The 24,886-nt window shown below is 37.4% G+C and overlaps 1 protein-coding gene across 3 annotated transcripts in view; it reads right to left on the reverse strand.

Annotated features, from left to right (window-relative positions):
* LOC129720389 (atypical protein kinase C) overlaps nucleotides 1–24,886 on the reverse strand; it is a 261,544-nt gene that overhangs the window by 80,472 nt on the left and 156,186 nt on the right. For all 3 annotated transcript variants that reach the window (XR_008727256.1, XM_055671860.1, XM_055671859.1), the window contains exon 6: nucleotides 3,377–3,427. Coding sequence is in view for 2 of the 3 variants with exons in the window: in XM_055671860.1 (XP_055527835.1) it covers nucleotides 3,377–3,427 (51 nt within the window). In the remaining variant the exon portion in view is untranslated. The remainder of the gene's footprint in view (nucleotides 1–3,376; nucleotides 3,428–24,886) is intronic.

Raw genomic sequence — 24,886 nt, forward strand, 5'->3', positions numbered from 1 at the left:
AACAGATAAACTATATTCGAGTCTCGTGCCTTTGAAAAATCGAAGTGGTGGCTCGAAATCGGCCATTTTTGGCTTCAACATCGTTTCACCTTAAGCGTGAATTTGGAAAGCTAAGAAAATTTAAAACCTTTTGGAAACATTAAGAAAAAAAAATTCATTTTTTTGTTTACATTCTGATATTTCTTTACAGATATAAATTGTTCAATAATTTTCGATACTTGGATACTAGCAACTTGAATGGATTTATATTCAAATTTAGTAGGTATTGATATACTGCCTATAATCGCATACCAGTCCCACCTGCATTCTTGTCGCTTTTATAGAGAAGTAAATCTCTATCTCATTATATTATGTCAAAAATATGGGAATAAACCACGCTCAACAACTGAAATAACTTAAGCAAGAAAAATAGCTTTAGCGTTGTTTTCTCAACATGATGAAGATTGAGGTGGGACTGATATGCGATTATAGGCAGTATAGGTGATTTTTTTTTAGATTCACCAGTCGTAAACTAACAGATAACCTAGAAAACCTTCATTCTACAGAAAACAAGAAGACAGCGAACTTGAATGCGAAAGCTCACTAATTAATTTGAAAATCAAGGACAAACCCTTAACAAAAGAGATCAGTAGTGAACAGCAAACTTCATGGAATAATCCTGGTTGCAGTGCCGATGTTTTAACAGGAGAACCTATCTAATGAGTTGATTAATCAAAACCAGAAACATGAAAGAATCCAAAACTGCATGCTATGTAAACAATGCAAAAATGTTTTTATTTTTTAGCTTTCAACATTTGCAATGATCCTTACAGGATATTTCATCAAATTATTCCAAAATATTAAAGCCCCCATACATGAATCACACCTGTCATTTATTAAATCAAATTCATCGAATTTCCCACCTTTAAAACAACCCGATTGCATCACTGTACTAGTCGGCCGATACGGTTACGAAATCTAATCCATTTTCTGGTTCAACAATTAGACAAATTGAGCGTCAATTAGTCAACCTTAGATAGAATCGTACCCGGAACCAACAAAATAACCGCATATCGGAGCAAACTTTCCATCCCGTACACGGCTCTCGGTCAGTTCGATCTGCACAGAACAGGCGTGTAGCTGCCCATCAAAATTTCACCTGCAACCAATTAAAGCCAGTTCCACTGCATAACGAAGCGCTTCGGTCCAGTTAAAAATCAAATCGTATGTCGGTTGGGTCGATCGCCTAGGGTCAGTACAAATTGGCTACCCCGGTCGCTTCCTTTCCGCCTGCTCGCAGTGAACTACTAGGAGCCACGCTGTAATTTGTTCTGTTTTTCTGCGTCTCGCCGGCCGCTGCCCCAGGGGATTGATTATTATTATGTAATTGAAGTTCTTCCGGTCTGGGCACAGTTTCGTTCAGCTTCAATTTGGTTGGTTGCCACTTCGCGGGAATTGTTGCTCGCAAGGTTGCCAGTTCTAGACCTTCATTAAAAATGGATACGCATGGTTCCCTGATTGTTCTGTGCAATGCTATACCGCCTTAGAAGGCAACATCCTGTACCATTTCGTCGGGATCGACAGTAATTAAATTTCACGTCCAATCACTGTCAATATTGCTTCGGTTTGGGCGTTAATGCTGCCGCTTTCCCGCTGGCTTTGTCGGACAAACTGACCGGCTAGCAGGGAGAAGAAGTTGAACGGCCTTCGTTTAATGGTGCGCATCGAAAAAAGTGATGGTGTAAATGTTCCGGCAGCTATCGTGCCATCCGTCCGTCGTTCAGTCGATGGGAAAAATTTAATTAAAAACCTAAACTGCATCGTGTCTGTCCGTGCGGTCGAACCTGTGCTGCCCTAGGAAGTTTGGCTTCTGCGTCACAGTGATTTTTTTCCGGTTCTGAACTGCTATCACATAACGATGATTGATCAACCAGTCGAGTTGGCCTCGTTGTCAACGGGCGAGAAGTGTACGAAATTGTCTACCGCTCGAACGTTCGAGGAACAGTTTGGATGGTACGATTATATTTCAAAATAAATGCCTATTAGTGCCGCCTTGGGAAAATTTCAATTTGAACCCTTCATTTCTAACATCTAAACTGCATAACGAAATTCTGTGCAAACTTTTCGTATGGCAATTCAACAGCACGAAAACGACCGAGAGTTTCATTTCCGCTCCGGCCGACAGAAGATTCGAGCCTATTTCCTCACTCTTCGGATCCTCCTTTGCTCCTCGACGAACTTTCAATGAGCCGGTAAAAGTTTTTCAATAAAAAACAAAATGTATTTATCATCACCCATTTGCCTAAGAGCCTGCAACATTTCCCTCCTTTACTCTCTACCGGATTTACCACGCACAATGCTATCTCTTTCTCCATCTGCATCTCATTTCCGTAGAATTTTCGGCCCAGAAAAACATTCCTCTGCCAGAGATTAGTTTGCATTTCGTATACTGTTTTTTTGGGACAGGAGAGATTCGAACGTTCTGCTTGCCGCACAGAGCAGAACAAATCTATAAATTAAATATCCGAACAATTTGCAAACTATTCTGTCCTGTCACACACGGAACTACACATACATACAAATAAGCAAACGCAAACAAAACTCGCAGCGTATTGCGGGAGGGGTCCAATTGAAACTCATGCAAAACTTCATTTCGACTACACTGGTAGCTGGCAGTTTGGTTTCCCCGGGACCGCAAAAGGTCGGGTCGCAAAAATCGTATCGAGCTTAAGTGGGATTTATTTGTGTTTGTAATTTTGCATGGTGATTGGTAGAGGTCATTACGGTTGGCTGGTTTGGGGTTTTTCTCGTACTGTCATGGTTCCCGGTTGAGCACATAATAATTTATTAAAAATAGGCTGAGTCCGTGGGAGCGAGACAGCAGGAAGAAAAACATTTCCTTTGTATATTAGGTAACCCCTAATGATACGAGGCGGTGGATGTAAATGTGGTTCTCCGCTATGGACAGGTTGTACATTCCAGAGTTTTAATTTTTTGGGGTGAGTAAACAGACCTTATTTGTAATATGGGACCAATTCAAAACTAGTATTAATTATATTGCTTACCTCAATAAATTTTAAATCTCACATTTTTTGCTCTGAAGTTTTCTAAAACCCGTTTTTTTAAACTATTGAAATCTCATGAAAAAGTACTTAGTAGCTAATTTTACAAATAACGTTTACAGGAGAGACTAGCCAGTAGCTTTAGTTTATGAACTTTATTCTAATAAAATAATATCACGGAAACTTACGCAATACAAAATCCCGGAAAACATCTAATTATCGAACATTAAAAACTTTGAAATTTACCCTTGTGTATATACAGTAAACGATGCATTATTTCAAACCCGATTGTGTAAACAAAGTAAAAACCAGACATAAAAACATTAAATACTTACGGTCCTCTCCGACGCAGGACATTCCCGGAGCCGACGGAACATTTGGGAATACTGAAAATGAAAAAGTAAAAATAAACAATTAGTTTTAGTACCAAGACCTTAGCACCATGTTTGCCCGGGAGCATACACTTTATGGAAATCCAGTTTATAGCTACGACATGCCATAAGCAGTCAACAAGTTTGTTCGAATGAAACCGAATATTGGTGTGTCAGCTAAACATTCACATAACAAAGAAGATAAAAACCTGCAGTATTCACACTTTAATCTGTTCAACCTTTGTTCATCTGGGAACCATTTTCAGCCGACAAACGTGATAAAGTTTCTTCCTGGGGATCTGAAAGATAGCAGTTCGAAAAGCTTTGCCTGCTCCTGTCAGGGCATTGCTCGAAAGATACCAATAACAATCAAGTAATCAAGTTCGGTCGTTTTTTTTTTGAGCCGTGCTTTTCATAAAATAGATGCTGGGTGAAACCTGTGAATTTGTAAACTGTCTTTGACAAACCAAGCAAGAACCGGTAGAAAAAAATGCTTTGGCGCACGGAATCGGTATCAATTTGTCACCGCTAGGTGTCGCTGCTGATCCATCCGCAAGTCTCGGTGAAGAAGAAAAGACAGAGAACTGGCTGCTGCTAGTTTGAACAAAAGTCCTAATTTATATGTCTTCTGTCAACGGCCAACCGATGGTAAGAAGCGAACAAAAGGAAGGATCTAGCTACTATTTGTCAATGCCTTTCACGGTCGGCACATAATCGTTTTCTGGGCCCGCTACGAGCCGGCGGTATTTGGAAGGGGGGCCGGTGTTGCGATAGGTTGAGTTGAGGCAGAACGAAGAACAACCAATTCGTTCGTTACCAGGGTTCGAATGTATCACGATTTACAGATGTTACACGAGAGATTCATTTTTCATTCCGCTCAAATCTCTCGGAGACTTTTTTATTAGGCACTCGCAACGTTCATCATCAATGTTTGTGGCTTTTCCGGGGACTGCGCAGGAGAAAACAGACGTGATTTCATAATGATAAAATTAAATTACAAGAAGCACACAACTGCACTTAACAACATCATTGAAAATGATTTCCTAGAAAAATTTTTTTCTTTGTTTATTTTTTTTCTTGTTTTTAAAGTTTTATATAATTTATATTATTAATAATCTTCTAACAAATTTTATTACTCTTTTCATTTTTTCATCCATTACTATATCCCTTTAACTATTTTTTCATCTAGTATTCCACTTGATTTTTTTTTTTTTAAGTGGGGATTTGTTAGTAGCTTAAGTATTTATGATAAATATTAGTAAATAATGAGTATGTGTGTCCAATCACAAATGGTGACTTCTCAACACTGTTAGAAATTTGTAATTTTAATTGTTAGGATTTGTTTGCTTTCGCAATTAGGACTTATCATTCGTAGGGATTTAAACCTACTTGTCAGAAAAGGGGAAGTAAACTTACAACTAACTTAATTGCTAACTTATTGGCTATAAAGAGAGCTTATCGTAGCAATTGAGGATTGCAACGATTTTTGTCGAAAATTGTTAATAATTTTATTTGACATAGCTTCTAATGGTTCAACACCAGTAAGTCTATGTAATTCGAGTGTACCAAACCAAGGAGGACGCTTCAAAATCATTTTTAGAATTTTTTTCTGAATCCTTTGGAGCGTTTTCTTCCTTGTTGAACAGCAACTTGACCAGATCGGTACAGCATAAAGCATTGCTGGTCTAAAAATTTGTTTGTAAATCAAAAGTTTGTTCTTTAAACAAAGTTTAGAATTCCTGTTAATGAGAGGATATAAACATTTCGTATATTTGATGCACTTGGCTTGTATACTCTCAATGTATTCCACTTGATTACGATTCCCAACCCTCCTTCTTTCATGAATAAATCGGTTTTCCACGTTTTTACAGGTTTATTCATGTTTGTTACACTAATAGGCGCAAAAAAAATCCCCTCCCCCATTCGAAAGTGCCGATATATATATTTTTTTAAACTTTTAACCAACTTACAACTCTCCACGAGGATCCGAAGGTGTTAGGGGCGAACCCCGTCTTCTTCATCGCAGTAAAATAGTTGTATGTAACGTCAATTTTGTCCACCTTGTTGTCAAATATCGTCCACAAATTCTTCAAAGGATTCAAGTTTGCGCTTTGGGGTGACCGGTCGATCGGAAGCGTGCTACTGTTTTCATCGCTGCATTATCTTGCTGGTGTAGTTTTCTTCCAGCCCAATTTCCAGCAAGGATCCTTCTAGGTTTCCCGCATTAAATGTCGATGTCACCATTGGCAGTCAAAATACCCTTGACCTGCGTTAAGTTTCCCAGCCCGGTCAGGAGAAACAACCCCACACCATGATACTTCCTCCACCGTGCTTATAAGTCGAATGAAGATCCCGCTCTTCCGTCATACTCGGAGCCGCGTTTTCTTGTTGAACAGCTCACACCTTGATTCGTCCGACCAAATAACGCGCTTCCAGAACTCCAGCGGCTTGTTGACATGGTCCCTCGCAAACTGAAGCCGTTTTATTTTGTTAACGTCGCTTCTTTGCGAAGACGCTCTTCAGATTCCGTTCAACCAAGCGTCGTAGAATGGTAAGATTGGAATGATAGGAAGTTGACTAAACAGCTACGAAAGTTATGCTTGTTTCTTATGTAAACATCCAGCTGTCAAAACCAACAGGTGCATGGAGGAAAAAACACACGGTAAAACAAATTTACGCAAGTGTATTTTTTTATGTCATACCGTAACGCAGGGTGGCCTTGGCCACTCAAAAACCTGGCCGAAACGTCGGGCAGTAGAAAACACCCGTTTTGAATCCGTGACAGACTGCGTAGCCGGAACCCAACCCAGGAGTCAAAAATAGCAAAAAAAAATTTTTTTATATTCTCCAAGAGTTACTTAATCCAATGATATATTATTTATATACCTTTCATCTCAAATGTCAAAAACAAGATGAAGGAAATCGGCTCAGTAGTTTTCCCGCAATCAGGATCACGGCAAAGTCGTTTTTCGAAAAACACTATTCCGAAATAATCGCGTGTAAAGTTTCAAGTTTAGCTTGTGCGGCCGTGGCGAGGCGCGCTGCAAATCGCCCTAATTTTCTTCCTATTGCTCAGATCTTTATGAAAAGTTGTGAAAATGTTCTCAAGATGTTGTATTTAAAGATAATGCAATTAAATTTTTTTCTGTTTTTTGAAAAATGAAAAGGTATATAACCCCTTAAGCTAGCTAACTATTCATCATTTTTCAAAAAAATGATGAATGGTTAGAAGTGCGTCAAACTGACGCAGAGTAATTGCTCGTCGGGTTCGTCGCTTCTACGTTGGCTTACGGGAAAGGGGCCGTTCCTGAACCACGTGGTAATATTTTGATCAATTACTATACCCCCCTTTTTATTTATTTAAAATATAACGCTTCGAACAACTGATTAACCCCAATCGAGTGTGTTACCACACCTATTGCAAAAAATACATCAGGGTGGCCACTCAATATCAATTTTCGATTTCCCGATATTTTCCCGGTTTTCCCGATGATATTTAATAAAATTTCCCGGTGTTTTATTTTGAAAACTTATGACAAAAAAATCAATTTTCACATGCTTATTTATGCCTTGCAAAACTAGTGTTACAAAATTATGAAAAACATTTCTCATTCATCGTTTTTAGCTGATCGTCGACGTTAGAAAGTACCTTTATAGTGATCTGCTGCATAATTTTCGCCCTCTTTATCTCCAAAACGTTGACAATCGCCTTCTCGCGCTTTCTTGCTTCCTTCTGATTTTTTCTCTGTCAAGCTACTCTCGAGCTTGCAGTGATTCTGTATTAGGATGCCAATTAAATGCATGGGACAAATTTAAGAGTTGGGGCATTGGGGTTTTGTTTATTCGAAAAACGTCCTTAGGCAAATTTTCAAGCGGACTTCGGAAAGAAAAGCCTTAGAGTGACCAATGAAAAAATGCACATAACACTGTCAAGATGCATTTTGCAAAATGCATGAAACGATGAGATCTGTTCTTTAAAAACAATTTTTTTTTTTCGAAAAACTTCGATCCTGGGACTTACTAAATTTTCGAGCTGGGGCCAAAGGAATGTATAAGAAATTTTATCATGGTCCTTAAAATAAATTCAACTGACACTCTGAATAAACAATTTGATAAAAATATTATTAGCTACTGTTTGTTTTTGATATAGAAAAAATCTTTAACAAATAGCTCCAAAAGGTGACGTCTTTCCCCAACCAAATCCACACAGTAAAAAAATTTACATTTGTTCAAATGCACAAAAATAGAGCATTGGAAACCATGTAATATTCCGTGTGGCATTATATTCACATGCAATGTACATGAATATATTGTTAATTTGCATGCATATTTATATTCAAAGCTTAATGTTTATATCACTTGACGTTCAAATTTACATGGTTTAAAACGGTTCTGTATTGTGCATTATTAACGGTGTGAAACTGTATATGTTTTTCACTTTATGTGCTAGAAACCGTTATGTGCTTTCATTTGTATTAGTTGTAAATTTCATTTTTTGGTACTGTGCAGTAGTCAAAAGGTCGAACACAGAATAAAAAAACTTATTTTTTCTGTCAAACACTTAATGTAGAGAATGTTGAAAATAACAGTCTTGATTATTTATATTATTAACGAAATTTCAGCAGATATTGACCTAGTTTCCGCAACATGACAGACGAACACAGTTTGTCAAAAATATTTATATACATTCTTTTTGAAGTATGTCACTTGCAAATGCAATCAAAATGATCCGCAATATAAATGTGCTGCTTGTGATTAAAATCATATCAAACATCGAGAAGTACAAACCGGGTAGCTACGTTCAGGTCCGGTTCGAAATAAAATCGTGACTGGAAGTTTCCGGTCCTATCTGACTTTTATCCGGATTCTACCCGAGGCGATGTCGAACACTATTCACAAGAAGTTTGAATAAGCCTCCCGCGACGCTGATTACTTTTTGACTTCTTTAAAAACTGACAATATATGTTACGGAGCAGTGAATTTATCCACCTGACCAAGCCTGAATCTATTTGACGCAGATCTTGTTGCGAAGCCGCTGTCAACTTTGGCTGAAACCATCAACCAGCTTTCCACTAACCGGCAGAATCATGCCAGTTAGGTCATCATGCAAAAAACAGGTTTTCATGTTGTCATTTTCACAGAAACTGTCGAACAAATAAAACGGCGGACATAGAGGAAGATGATTTTCCCGGTGTGAAGCCTAATTTCCCGGTTTTCCCGTATTTTTTCCCGGTGATTTGAAAAGCCCGGCTTTTTCCCGCTTTTCCCGTTTTTCCCTGAATACATTGACATAAGCCAAGCTGTCGTAATTCTACGTTAACCAAGCGGTCGTGTCTTATAAACAACTACTTCAACTATTTTCTTTGTTCCTTTCCAAGTTTCTTATTGACATTTTTTCCTGGCAATCTTCAAACTAATGTTTTTCTTTACCACACAATCCTAATCAATAACTTTTTTTTTCATTCATTTGTTTGAAACCAATTGGTTACATTTCTTCTCCTAATATCAATTCTTGTTCCTTTGCATTTTCCATTTCCACTTGCTAAGAAAACAAATGACTTCTTCTCTTTATTTTCTTTTACTTTCATTACTTTTGCTTTTACTATTTTTTCATCCAGTATTCCTCTCGATCTCGATTCCCACGTTTTACATCTTCTTCCTGTATGAATGAATTGTCTTCCACCTTTCTATTAGGTTTATTTATGTTTGTTTCATTCCTTCCCATTTTATCATTGTAATTTACCATTTGTTTTTCTCGAATCACAGTTTCCATAATTATTAGTCTTTTCTATTTCGATTTTCTACCCTTCTTTATATAACTTTATTCCTTTTTCTTTAGAATCACTTTTTACGATAATTTCCTTTTTGTCGAAAATACAGTTTTCATCCTGATTTCTCTTTCCTATGTCGATTTCATATCATCGTTTGTAGTATTATTTTCACTTTTTACTTTATTATCTTTCTTTTTCTCTGAAATCACTTTTTTTTACGGTAACCATGTTTCATTTTGAGTGTCTTAATTTTTTATTATTTATTGTTTTTCTGAATATCTCTATTCTCATTGTTTTAAATTCCAAATTTTCTCTCTTAAAAAAGTCTCTCTTAATGTTTCCCTGTGTTATCTCTCCTCAGATCCTCTTTGTCATAAGATTTATTTTACCTTTTCAATAATTTTTGAATGTTATTGCTCATTATAATGCATTTTATTTCATCTTCTCGTTGGAATTTTCATTTTTTTCCTTTTTTTTTATTTCTTTTATTTGAACCATTCCATTCCGTGTTCTCTTTTGATATTGCGGAGTTCTTTTTATTTTTATTCTCTTCATTTACTCTCGCAGAAACCAATTGTCGTTCTTTTTATGTATAAGTTCTATACAAAAATGTCACGTTTTTCATATATTTCATTAGAGGCAGACAATGTGTGCAGCTGGGGAAGCAAAATATAAGCGGACTTGGAAGAATATACCGCATCCAGACAAGACTTGAACCCTCAAGCGGGGGTCTAGTGTGGTTGGTAACGTCTCCGCCAACCACGCTCGACGCCTGCGTTCGAATCCCACCGCCGACATAGGTGTCGATGGTTGTGAGGTGGCGTGATCCACTCACAACCAACCCAACTGGTCTAGATTCAATCTTAGCCGACACCGGGAGATTTTCTGAGGCGAAAAATCTCTGGAATCACGCCTTCCATCGCATGAGGAAGTAAAGCCGTTGGCGCCGGTCCGTTAATAAACGGGTCGTGAGTTATGGTCCTGGGTGTGGAGTCGCCTCCCTGGGCGTCGGTGATTGGCCACAACAGTGGCGGAACTAGACCGACGGAAAATAAGCGAGAATAAAAAAGAGACTTGAACCCGCAATCTCCTTGTCTCCGGTATGGTGTTTTGACCAATTAATTTGCAGGTACGACACAGACTGGCTTCGGCATCGATCACGCACGTCTAAAAGAGCTTTCAGCTACAACTGACTCTTCTGCGTGAGATGAGGCGTTTCTTTCAGTCGCCTAATCACGCCTGCACAGCAGTGTGTGTAGTTGATAGGGGCGAGCAATAAAATGGTCGGCAGTGGAATGTGACACAAATATAGATTCTGGAACAGTATAACAATTGATTTGTTGTTGGAATTTTGTACTGCCATATGAATCAAATTTACTGCGCCAACTGAAGAGATATAGAGAGAAAAATAAACATAGGGTAAGGAACGGCTTAAGCAGTAGCGCCTATTTTAATCAGTCGCAGAAAATAGGCCTCAAACTCCTGCTTTTTTATCAATATCGACAATTCCAATGACAGTAACGAAAACTTTGATTGTCTAGCTGTCTTACGAATATAAGAAATACAGTTTATCACAAAGAAATCTGTGAACAATCACCATTCGAAGCAAATCGACCTAAATTGCAGCCATTTAGGAGCCACTTCGGCTGCAAAAAAACGCCTGCAAAACAAATGAAAAATGCTTAGAATAGGTTCGGGGTGATTAGAATAGTGTCCCTCGATTGGTAACTTTAGTTGATTATTGTTAAAGGTTGCTAACTTAGTTTTACAATCTGAAAACAAGTTCTGACAGAGAAAACGATAAAGAACAGATTGATATACTACTGTTTGAATTTCACCCAACCATTTTCGATTATTTCGTTTGAATACACAGGCGGTTCCTATAGCTGCTTAAAATATGTTGCCTACCCTATTTTTGCTATGATATTTTTTCTCTTTGCTTTTTCTTAGTACTCATTTTCGTTTAATACTTTTATAAATCTCCAATATATTTGCAGTTGCAGTTCCCAAGCTGTTTACTAATCCCATATTATGATTTTTGTATCTTTATTCATTCCAATCTTACTTTCCAATTCTCCTCTGTGCTGTTCTATTGCGCTTACCGATATTTCTACTCTAAGAGAATGATATTTCGCATTCAACCGTTCTGTCTATCTGTTTCCATTTTAACCATTTCTTTTTAATCTATTTTCTTTGCCATATTGGTGTTAATTATAACGTTAAGCAGTGTTTGACCAATAAATAGTTAATGGGTTCAACTATGGCAATTTCGGTCACGGGTTTCTTTAAAACACGTCCTTTTTTTGCCCTGAGGACGAGGAAATATATCCTTGAAACGTCGGCTTTGACATAATAAAACGTGTTTTAAAGAAACCCGTGACCGAAATTGCCATCATTGAACCCGTTAATTATAACATTTTATCATTCAATTTCTTTATGTCATATATTTGTTGTTTTTTTTTCCGAATTTATTTTAAATTTTTCATTTCTCCTTGTTTTATTATTATTACTGTATGGACTCATCACTGCGATCAGAAACATTGATCTTTTCTGATATCGCCCGATTGATCTTTTCTGATTGTTCCTCTGGCCAAATTTATTGTGAAAGGGAGCTAATTTTGCTATTTGTCGAGCTTATGTAGAATTGAACGTGAAGGAGAGGGATAATGGGGAGCCTCAGTTGACATCGAATGGCCTGGATACTATTAAGATTTAAACCCATGACCACCCACTTGTCAAAGCGAACTCTGTAACCTTTTGGCTACGAAGGCCCCATAACTTACTAATGAAGTTTGTTACATTGGATTTCACAATATTCAAACTATCCCTTCTTCTTCAATTTAAAATCTTACTTCCTTTTCGATTTTCTCAAACTAAAACTACTTTTTCTTCTGATTGCACGCTTATTTTATATTTAGGTACATTTATTTTTCTGTTATTCCTCTATCTCCATTACTTGTTGTCGTTTTAGCTTCTAGGATAAAATGTGGATATGTTGTATCTTTCTTGTAGCAGATATTTTGTTAGATTTTCTCATCGCTATTTTTAAAATGGCGTTTCTGAAAAAAGTAAACTAACAGCCTGTATAGTCACAGTATGAAAACGAAAGCCTGATAGACTGAACTCGCATGAAATCTACACGCGAAACTAATCCACATTTCCCGAATAAATTAATTTATTATCAATAAATAATGATACTCCATTCGAGCACTCTTTCACGTGAAAATTAAGCAAATAATCACAATCCGCTCCTGCGTGCCGGAGAGTTGTCTGTATTGCTGGTCGAAATCCATCACGCACAATGCTGTAATGAAGATGAATATACTCCACTAATACTCGCATAAAGCAGACAAATCATCGATGATTGCAATTCATTAGATGGATTCAGGGCGGAACGAACTGTCATGTCATTTCGGGGTTTCCCCAGCGAGGATTCTGATGTGACGTTTCGTCTGCTCCAAAGAAATTATTCCAGTCACGACAAGACAATCCTCCCTCCACAGTAGATGTTTATAAATAGCACTTATGTGGAGACAGATCTGCGTTCAAAAGCAAGTTATCGGATCAGTCAAAGCAAGATAGATCCGAGCGAGCTCCCAACCAAAACCAACCCCACCTCTCTTAAGGGATGAGAAATTTTATTGACGCTCAACATGATGATTCAATTTGTGGTTTCTGCTTTGCTCGATTCCATCGCTGCTGTACGGCGCGCATCAAAGAATTAGTGGATAATTGAAAATTACTACTCTCGTAGTGTCGCAGCCGGCACCCAGAATCGACAAGCTTTAGTGATTTGTATCGACCAGTAAACCCCTTACTTGTTCTGATCATCTGCCACATGCCCATCGTTGCTTTTTTCGTCGTTGAGTGTTTAACTCCTTGAGAATCTCACAGTGTCATTTCTACTCAATTGCATTTCACACCAACGAAGGTTGTCGAATTTTCTGTCATGACTGCCAAGTGCATTCTGAACCCTCGCAGACTCTGTGGTTCAAACCACTTTTAACACAGCTGATAATTATTGGGAAAAGATTGTTAGATTGTCGGACTGAACACTCATTCACACACAAAAGCACGAACTAACCGAACTCTCCACCAGAGAGGCTTACCGAAATTGAACTGAAAACAACTTCCTCGGCTACACAGCATGCAGGCGCACAAGGCCACTGGGATTCAATTTCTGGATCAGCGGCAGCCCGAGATTCTGATGATGCTGTCGCTAGATCCTGTAGCTAATTCGCACTCTGTCCTGCTTTCTCCCCGGTGCTGCACATAGTCGCAAAAGGAAACGAGTAACGAGACCAACTCGTCTCGGTTGCCCGGACTCGATGGCTCCACTTTTACAGATGCGTTCTTATTCTGTCATCCTACGTTTATTTTTTATTTTTCAGAAAATTCCACGCAACAATGGAAGAAAAGACGCCACTAAAAAGTAGATTTGCAACACTCTCTCGCTCTATCTTCTTCATACTTTTCTAATTTTACCCTAGCGTCCCCAAGCAGTACACGTTTCTGTCATAGTTTCCTCTCAAGGCCAGCGAAACGTGGCGGAAATAAGCACCCAGAAGCGAAAAAAATCGACACTCGATCTAACGACAAGTCGTTTGTCGAAACACATTAGTGCTCCAGATATGATGTTGCTTTTTCCACTCGTTTTGTACCGTGTGCATAACAAAATTGCATCCCGAAGGGTGTCGTCAGGCGTGTGTGCGTGTGCATGTAAGTTTCAGCAAGCAAATGAACAGGATTCTTGCAAATGGGATGCAATATAGTTATATGAGGTTCACTACCGTAGGCATCGTCAACAGGATGTGGCTCAGGAAAGAATTTCATACATTTCTTGCCGGAGCCGCTGCCGCTTAGTACATATGCCGTCGTCGAAGTCATCTTTCAGTATATGCACAGCACATAAACAGACATGCACACGACATGGCACAACCGTGCAGCACCCTGGCAATCGATAAGTTTTCTGACACCGAAAGCTACCAGCTGTGGTTGGCAGATCTGCAGCGAATGCCTCCAGCTTCAGTGTCTGCAGCGTTGATGAAACGGTAGAAATGACATGTTAGCTGCGGTGGAGATAAAGTATGATTTAGCGACACCGAACACCATTTCGGTTCGAGTGCAGCCGATAGTTTGCCAATTAATTCGAACCATTCTGCTGGTTGGTTCCGACGACGCAAACATACGATGTGGCTTTGGCTTATTTGAGCGACCGAGCATCGACCGGTCTTCAGTCGTAGCTCTTAGAAAGTTGAAAATGTTACCGAAGAAATAGAAATATTCTTTAGGTAGCGAGGAGTCAAATTGACGCAGACTATCTTTCTGGGTTTAAAGATAAAAAGTAAGTAATTATATTCTTTTAATATTAGTAGCATTTTTTTATCATTTCGCTTCTCCACTCCACTTGTTCTAGTTCAATCCTATAATTTCCATCTCAGTTCAAAAGCTTTCCATTATGTGAACTCTAATCTTTGTACTCAATTACTTCAACACATTCCGATCCTTTTACTATAACGGATGACAACTGAAATTTTGGATTTAATCGAAGCTCTCTTACTCGATAACAAACACGCTAGGAGAGAAATAAGAGTATGTAAATGTAAGCTCTCTCTCCTTTTTATGCCAGTATTCTCTGTTGTGTTTATGCATGCTCAGTTCTATTCAAAATGGCGTCGAAATAAGAAGCCTTATGCAAACGCATTGTACAGTTTAAACTAAACTGAAAAAAAATTTGCAAAAAATTCACGGTGATTTTAAAAGCGAAAATCCTGCGGTGCACATCGCCAAGGAGAAGACCGCTTTAGTTTCGGTATCATTGAAAATTTTCGTCGTAAGCCCGGACCTTCATAAAAAGTTAATTATTTTTTTCTCGTTTATAGCGAATGTATCCTCATTGAAAATAAATCAGTTTTTTTAAGTACATAGGGTAAATGACCCAATAGTGGAGGAGCTAAGCACGAGTTATGCATGTTTAGCCATGTTTTGGCTATGAAAAACGAATCTAGCTGGTCCGTTTCACTATTTTTTGTTGAAATGGATTCTATTTGATAATTTGGCACCTTAAAATTGACTTTGAACCCGCTTTGAGGGTTTAAATTAACTAAAATAGGTTGCACGCTTTTGTTCCAATAGTTGCGGTAGAGTTCCTATAGTTGTGAATGGGTGTTCCTGTAGTTGCGGTATATAAAACATTCGTGTTTGCTTGGTTAAATGAAGGTATTTGCCTCGCTTGAAGTGGTTTTTGATTGTTTTACTATTTATCATATTGTTTTCAATAGGTTGACAAGTCGGTTTGCAAGTAATTACAAAAATGCACGAAGTTAGCTAAGAGACGGATTTTGCGCCAATTTCATCAGATGTTGGCAAAATTCAGTGAGGGTATGTAGGTTTTATTAAAATTAAACAAATTTTGCATACTTTTTATAAAATGTCTTTAGACTAACATTTGAAAAGGGCTGAAATTGGCTGGAGAGAAAGACCAATGGCGCTCATTTTGAAATATTCAGAAGAATTTTTTTTTGGTGACTTCTCAACACTGGAAGTTAGAGTCTATTTCCTCTGATTCGTACCATGTTTGCGCTTACATTTTCGACGTTAGTGTTTACTAAAAGAGCGACTGAAGCTGTGAAAGGCTCGTTAAAAGAATTACAAGACCAAAAGCGGTGGGTAAGCATCGATTAAGAGCTCATAAATGCATAATACAGCATTTTAGGGGTGAGAGCGATAGCTTTTGTGGCCGATCATGTATGAAGTATCGGTAAATACACGGTGGCAGGGGAAGGTGGGGTTCGAAAATTGAATAGTAATAAGTTACATCATTTAGGTATGTCCCCTAGTACCTGCTTGTCCCTAATATACACAAGTAGTTCCATATACATATGTCCTGATAAACGTAAATCAGAATTGGGAAACATACCGCAACTATAAGAACATAGTGTATCCTGTGATCCAATAGTGGAGGAAGTAATTTATAAATAATATGATCATCTATTAACGAACTTCAACTGTGCAACAGTTTCCATAATAAACTGTTATCTGGGAAAATAATTATATGAGTAATAATCGTACTAAAACTACACACATATCTTAAAACAATCGTGGACAAAATAAGAAAATGGGTAGTGAGTGGTGCCTTCCGGGTAGGTTTCTGAAAAATACAGTATTCTTCAGTAATTTGGATATTTTCAGTATATATTGTTGTAGTAACATATGTACTTATGTTTAATCTATTGTTTCTTCAACATGTAGCATAAGCAATTCGGTTCTAATTAGTTTAAACGATGAATTTAGAAGCGATGCCGCAACTATTGGTGCTACCACAACTATTGGATCATCTACCTTATACCTTTTTAAACAGCAGTTGGAAGAAAAATTCCAAAATTTTACTTGTCACCTGTTATATGCCTTTTTCTCAAAGCTTTCAACCATTTTTATTCGAATTCGAAAATTTACAATAATACTGTTTTGCTTTTCATTTTCTGTGTAGAAAGGGAGCTTTCCAATTGTTCACTATTCAATCTTTGTAATATGTTTATTTATTGTCCTACTTTTCTCTTTAATATTTGTTTCACTCCCTTGTCTTTCCGTTTTGCTCTATTTTCATGCTTATCTCGTTTCTCCGGATTGCTGTTTTTTTTCTATAGTTTTGCTATCGGTCGCTGTTTGAAGCTGTTAACATTTTTCAGAACCACTATTCTTTCTTATTTTTTTTTTCTTCGTTTCTCAAATTTGCATTCCTCTGTTTTTATTTTATAATTCTGCAGCTTTTTTTTGTTGACATTTTTCAGAATAGTTCATATAAGAAACGATTACAACAAATATGTAAGGGAAATACAATTTTAACAGTCGACAAAGAGATTTTTTAAATTTCTTGTGTTTTCTGCTGTTTTATATTTAGTTTGTTTTTTTTTTGTCTCTGAATTTCTACGTCTCTTCAACTGTCGTTTATCAATTCCTTTTTCCTCATTTTTTCTCTTTTCATTTTCCTTTGATTGGTATTTCTCAAAGTCATTCCTCTCATTACCCCCTTTTTCTATATCACCTTAATTTCTCTTATTCTTTTCCTGTTTGTGGTCTTTAACCATATCATCCTTCTCTTTCATATTTTCATATTTTCTGTACATCACTTCACCTTTTGCGATCATTTTATTTTTTCATCTCTATTTTTCTATATTTCTCTTTCTCTCTCTTTCTATATTTCTCTCTCTCTCTTTCTATCTCTCTATTTCTCTCTCTACAGCTCTCTATTTATTTCGTCATTTTATCTCGTCATTCTCTCTCTCTCTCTCTATCTCTATCTCTATCTCTATCTCTATCTCTCTCTCTATCTATCTCTCTCTTTATCTCTATCTCTATCTCTATCTCTATCTCTATCTCTATCTCTATCACTATCTCTATCTCTATCTCTATTTTTATCTCTATCTCTATCTCTATCTCTATCTCTATCTCTATCTCTATCTCTATCTCTATCTCTATCTCTATCTCTATCTTTATCTCTATCTCTCTATCTCTCTCTCTATCTCTCTCTCTATCTCTCTCTCTATCTCTCTCTCTCTATCTCTCTCTCTCTCTATCTCTGTCTCTCTCTCTCTATCTCTCTTTCTATCTCTCTATCTCTCTCTATCTATCTCTCTCTCTATCTATCTCTCTCTATCTCTCTCTCTCTCTATCTCTATCTCTCTATCTCTCTCTGTCTCTCTCTCTCTCTATCTCTCTCTCTATCTCTCTCTCTTTCTCTCTATCTTTCTCTATCTCTCTCTCTTTCTCTCTATCTTTCTCTATCTATCTCTCTACATCTTTCTATCTTTCTATTTTCATCTCTCTACATCTTTCTCTCTTTCTATCTATCTCTCGCCCTATCTATCTCTCTCTATCTATTTCTCTCTCTATCTCTCTCTCTCTCTCTATTTCTCTATCTCTCTCTATTTCTCTATCTCTCTCTCTATCTCGCTCTATTTCTCTATCTCTCTCTCTCTCTTTCTCTTTCTCTATCTATCTCTCTCTATCTTTCTCTCTCTATCTCTCTCTCTATCTCTCTCTCTCTATCTCTCTCTCTATCTCTCTTTCTCTATCTCTCTCTCTCTCTCTCTCTCTATCTCTCTTTCTATCTCTATCTCTCTCTCTATCTCAATCTCTCTCTCTCTATCTCTATCTCTATCTCTCTCTCTCTCTATCTCTATCTCTCTATCTCTATCTCTATCTCTATTTCTCTCTCTATCTCTCTATCTCTCTCTCTCTCAATATCGTCGAGGTCCTATCTCTCTCAATATCATCGTGATTCTATCTCTCTCTATCTCTCTCTCTATCTCTCTCTATCTCTCTCTATCTCTCTTTCTCTATCTCTCTCTATCTCTCTTTCTCTATCTCTCTCTATCTCTCTCTATCTCTCTCTATCTCTCTCTCTATCTCTCTTTCTATCTCTATCTCTCTCTCTATCTCAATCTCTCTCTCTCTATCTCTATCTCTCTCTCTCTCTCTCTCTCTCTCTCTCTCTATCTCTATCTCTATTTCTCTCTCTATCTCTCTATCTCTCTCTCTCTCTCTCAATATCGTCGAGGTCCTATCTCTCTCAATATCATCGTGATTCTATCTCTCTCAATATCATCGTGATTCTATCTCTCTCAATATCATCGTGATTCTATCTCTCTCAATATCATTGTGATTCTATCTCTCTCAATATCATCGTGATTCTATCTCTCTCAATATCATCGTGATTCTATCTCTCTCAATATCATCGTGATTCTATCTCTCTCAATATCATCGTGATATCATCTCAATGTCATCTGGAATTTCTCTCTCCATATTGTCGGAATTCTCTCTCTCTCTCAATTTGGTCGGGATTAACTCTCCATCTCAATCTTATTGTAATTCTCTCTATCTCGCTGTCTCTCAAAGTCCTTACGATTTTTTCTCTCTCAATCACATCGTTATTCTCTCTCTCTCTCTTTCTTTCTCTCTCAATTTCATCGCGATTCTTTCTCTCTTAATCTTATCGCGAAAAAATTTGTAAGAGGTTGGGTTTCCCTTTTCCTTTAAATATCATAAAATTTCGTGGTTTTCGTAGTTGCCTCCACCATTACGAAAACTAGTTGTACCTTTTTTGATACATCAAGTATAAGTTGTCAAATAGGTAAATAAATATGTGCATTTTTCCTACTAAACATTTTCGAATTAAATTTTAACTGTGTTTGTAACCACCCTAGAAAAAATAAACGCTAATGGAAATCAAGTGTAAGATACCTAATGAACTCTAAAACAAAATACATCTGGTTTGGTACGAGTTGTGACTCATTTTAGAAGCCAGCTATAGAATATTCCATATTGTTTTCGGTTGCCCAGAAGGTCGATTTCCGGTCAAAAATTTGTTTCCGAGATAACACCAGATCTCGATGGTTTATGCATTTTTAAGTCATTTCGCATCGAACAAAAGTTTCGATTTTCCCAATTTCGTTTACTCCTCCCTCCCTTGGTAGATTTTCGAGGCTCGAAAAATCCCAGCTTCAAGCGCTTTGAGTCATTCCTAAATCATTTCCGATTGAGCTGAAATTTTGCACAGATCATTTTTTTATTTGGGCCAAAAAACAAAATGTGCATGGTCGGTTTTCAAAATTCGACATGGCCCTTTTCGCTGCTAGCCGAATTCATAAATGCTTTGAAAATTCTCAAAAATGCTATGGAGAAAAATATTGTATTATTATTTTTTTAAATTTTTATGCAATTGTTTAATCTTTCTTGGTGAATAGTTGCTCTTTTACAATCCTTATTATCTTTAATGCTTTGCATTCATTTTTTCGATCGCTTTCTTTTCATCTCTGTCATTACTCTGCTCATCCTTGACCCTGTAGAATTCTTTCGATCGATCTCGCATTTTTTCATTTCTACAGATAGCTGAAACGTTTTAGTTATAGCCACCACTATCATCTGAGTTATCTAAATACAACGGTTAATAAATAAGTCTAATATAAAAGTTAGTAATGCATCAACGAATCACCTCCAATTTCACTCCAAAGTTTGCTCATAAACATATCACATCAAAACTGCAGCAGTGCGACACCGCCCCAAAACAACTCACTCAACTTAGTCACCACCCATCAGTAATGATCATCTCACAACGGTACCGCCATAATGCAATTATCGCTCCCTAGCCCGCATCCGTCGGAGGTTAAGCAGCACAGCACAGAGCCACACAACGAAGCAAACTTTCCCGATATAATTAAAAAAACTCCGCTTCACAAACCCGAAACAAAAATACTAACTTTCAGGACCCAACAGCGGAACGACCAGATAGGGCGGTGTATGATACAGCCCGGTATCAACGAAATCCAGCATCCACATCCTGGCCACGCTTTTTTCCTTTCACGTTGAATTAAAAACTTATTTACAGCACACCAGAGCTGCCTTGGTTTCCACGCCGAACAGAAGCTCGCAACACAACCACCAATAAACTGTACACCATAAAAGCATCGCGTCAGGTGCGCACCATGGCACTGATTAATCTTCGCTGCGTCGAACCACGAAATCACATTTTCACACAAACAAAATTATTGCGTTTCGATCGGCGAAAAAAATATCACTCGGCCCACCTTGTATTCTGGCCAAGTATATTTAAAGATTGTAACAAGCTGCTAACCGTTTAATTCTACAAACCGAAATCGCTGCCAAAATTATTCCAAAAAAATATCGACCAGTGATAACAACAATAACAATACGACTAGAGAACTCCAATGCGAATCGAATCGAGTGAACTCTTTTCTATGGCGACTCTGACCGGAAAAATGGGCTCGTGTTTCTTGCAATTTAGTTGATAGGACAAAACTTTCACAGCCATCGAACTTATCATTCATCGTTGTTTTTGACTAGTGTGTACTACAAAGTACTGGATGAAAATTGAACTTTAAACGTGCAAAATTTCGCTGTTATTTCGGTGCCATCATCGTCATCAACAACCCTCGATGGTGTTTATGTGCTGCGAACAACAGTACTCTTATCAGCGCTCCAGCCTAGGCTAGCTAGACGCAAACCCAAAAGATAAAGTGCTTTCGCAAGCTAGTATTACAATGTGTCTCAATTTGTGCAGGGCAGAGTACCGATGTTTGTGTGCACTGGATAACCTAGCGTGTTTCACCCGTATTCCCTGCAGTGCCAACAAACGAAGCCCGTCCCGAATTCGGTCATCGTGGCATCTTATCAGCTTAAACGAGCTTACTCACGAAGTGCGAAGAGTTGTGCGGCGATAACACCGATTTCAATGTGAAATAGATTAGACAAGAACAGCGGGAACCCGCTGCTTGCTTTCTCAAGTGGTGGTCAAATTTTAACTCCGATCAGCTGTTATTCAAACGAAGATCACACATCTAGAAACGATTTATTCCCACTCAAAAGCACCGGAACAAGAACTGTCAGACCTGGTGCTGCTTGAATTTGTGTACTGCGAACAAAAGAAGCATTCATACATTTGTCTCGCTTTTCTTCTGCAGCAAAACGAAGGAACACAGCCACCGAGGACATGACTATTAAAAGATTTATGAAAATCGTTCTCCCTTGCCGTGGGAAACACGAGCGTGAATATGGATCCCACCGCCCCCAGTGGAGCGATGAATTGGCCGCAGTGGCCTATAAATCATCATTGGTGAAGACGTTGTCCTTCGGAACGGACGATTCGCGACGTAAGATTGTTCGCTGCGGCCGGCTGGTGCACTGAAACCGTACAGAATGATAAGCTACTGGGAGTAGATTATTATCAACGGTTGCCATTTCTTGATAGGCTAGAGGGAAAATTTTACCTGAAAAAAGGCACTGTCACGAATTAAATATTTATAGCATTTAAATTAAATAAGAATTATTCCGTTTCGAGTCAAATTTTTCATTGAATAATTTTTCTCCCTGAGAATATCCTTGCGGGCTGAATAAAAAGCTCTCTCAATCGCTAGACTCTCAAAGATTATCTCATAATTGACAATAAATTTGCATCGCAAACGGCACAGTAAAGAAAGGAAGCAATGAATGAAATGGGTAGATGACGCAAAAAAGTAAGAAGTAAAAAGGTTTCAAATGATTGATACGGATGTCCCTTGAGCAAAGGATCATCTATTTCGCAGACTGCTATCTGAATTCATCCATTTAAGTTTCCATAAATGTGTCGTCGCTTTTGTGCAAAGGACACCCATTTGTTCTTCTACAGAAGAGGATAATGTTATAATTTTGCTGACAACACATTATTTTCGTTGTGCAGGGAATGAACTTTTTTGAAAAGTGTTAGATAACGTTGATCTAGAGAAAAAAGTTCTAATTTATATTACAATCTGTCATTTGTTTTGTTTTTTTTTTGTTTCTATTTTGTCGACAATGATATTGATTTTTTTTTATTTGTACCAATTAACTTAAAATCACTATTACTGTTTCATACCAATGATGCCATTTTGTGCTTTTTGTATTTTTTCTAGAATCCCGACTTATTTTTTAATGAAAACTATAAAAGGTTAGCATGACATTGATGGTTATCTGATCATGGAAAAGTGAAAAACGTCAAAGTTAAAAAAAGGAAAATCATTTGAAGCCAGAAGCGTCAAAAAACCACAGAGTAAATGCTCACCGGGTTCGTCGCTTCTACGTTAACTTACGAGAAAACTTCCGTCAAATCTCTGAAAACTTTACGCACTTCCTACTTGGCTTGTAGCTCCAAAATTCATAGTAGCGGCCATAATCTTTTATTTTTTCATTTTTTTTTCCAGTTTGAGCTCAAGGGAATTTTCGCTTTTATCCGATGTCATTTGTTTGTCTTTGGAAAGATCGGCTGGTATCGACAATGTCAACGCAAAAGTAATACAAGGTTGCTTTCATGTCATTGGACACGACCTGCTGGACTTTGTTAATGAATCATTACAAACGGGGCACGTGCCTGAAGTTTGGATGGAATCGCTCCCCAAGATTACTAGAACGGATAAAACCGAAGAGTTCCGTCCCATTAACATGTTGCACACATTAGAGAAAATATTGGAACTTGTTGCAAAAGGCCAGCTGATGAATTATTTAAACAGTAAAAACTTGCTAATTCCAGAGCAATCACGTTATCGAGAGGGTCACTTTTGTGAGTCTGCTTTGAATCTGGCGTTAGCAAAATGGAAGGAAAAAATCGAGGCTAAAGAAACTATTTTTGAGGTTTTTTTTTTGGATCTAAAACGCGTTTTTGAAACAATTTCCAGGCCTTCATTGTTACAAACATTGGAGCGCTTTGGTATCGTAGAGACAGCATACAAATGATTTGAAAACTATTTGTGTGCTAGACTCGTTCTAACGATTTTGATTCGGATTCCATTGCTAATACACTTGGTGTACCGCAAGGAAGTGTTGTAGGACCCTTTTTATTTATTATTTACATTAATGACATGAAGCGAGTTTTACGGTTCTGTGATATTAATTAATTCGCTCATGGCACTGTACTGTTCATTGCAGCGAAGCATCCGCTTGCTGTTGTAGCACTTCTAAACCAAGATTTACATCATCTAGCGAATTGGTTAAACTTCAAGCAACTAAAGTTAAACATTAGTAAGATAAAGTACTTGATAATTTCTTCAGCCAACTCCAGACTAGACGTAAATATTGAAATTGATGGTGAGACGATTGATCGCGTAAATGAAATAAAGTATCTTGGAGTAATTATTGAAGACAGATTAACTTTTAAGTCTCAAATTGATAATGTCATCAAAAAATACGGTGTCTTGTGCCGGTTAAAGAATGAATTGACTGTTAGTAGTAGAGTTCAATTGTACAAGTCAATTATTTCACCACATATAGATTTCCGTTCATCCATTTTATTCCTGGCAAACAATACGCAAATATTGAGATTGCAACGTTTACAAAATAGAATTATGCGATTAATATTAGAATGTAATAGATACACTTCCTCGAGTTTTATGCTGGACTTTTTCAATTCGATGCCCAGGCAAGTAAAACGTGCAGCAACAATAGCAGAGTTTAAACAGCTTTGTATTTAACACATAAAGTCTGTTTTGTAGACAGCATAGATTTTTTGTAAATTTATAAAGAAGATTGTAAAATTGAAATATTTTTGTTAATTTATTTGGTACATTAAGTTATTATTTTCATTGATTATGATGGATTTTTTGTTTGAATATAGTTATATCATATTAAATAGTAGAGTAAAAAAAGAGTCGGCTACACATGTTTGAGTCACGAGCGCGTAGACTGACATAGATAATCTTGATATTGAGTACGTCAGATTTAAACCCCTGAAATGGAGATAAAAAGTATATCGGGTTGTCAAATTGCTTTTTGGTTTGTAATATTTTCGAAATTATTTCACTTTCTCTTTAGCAATTCATCTGTTTTCACGAATTAAAATAGGTTTTGGAGCGAAAACTGTAAGAGCTTGAGTTTGCCTGTGATCTGTAGAGCTCGTTATAGTGTCTTTGGATCTCTCTCGTAGTTCTTAATCAATATCTAGTACCAATTCTGATTAGTGAACGCTTTTAAACATTAGTTTCAATTCCTAATCAAGTCCAGATAATTTTCGAAATTCGTCAATTTTTCTGTAAATTATTGGTATTCATTAGAAGGGTTACTTCGTCTGAAATTAAAAACCAGTCCCTTTATTTGTTTGCCAACTGGTTACGTTGCGTGTTTTTAAAAATATCTCATATAGATAAATCGTCCAGCTCAAACCGATGTAGGGGTATGAGGT

The sequence above is a fragment of the Wyeomyia smithii genome, chromosome 2, assembly GCF_029784165.1.
Source record: "Wyeomyia smithii strain HCP4-BCI-WySm-NY-G18 chromosome 2, ASM2978416v1, whole genome shotgun sequence".
Lineage (NCBI taxonomy): Eukaryota > Metazoa > Arthropoda > Insecta > Diptera > Culicidae > Wyeomyia > Wyeomyia smithii.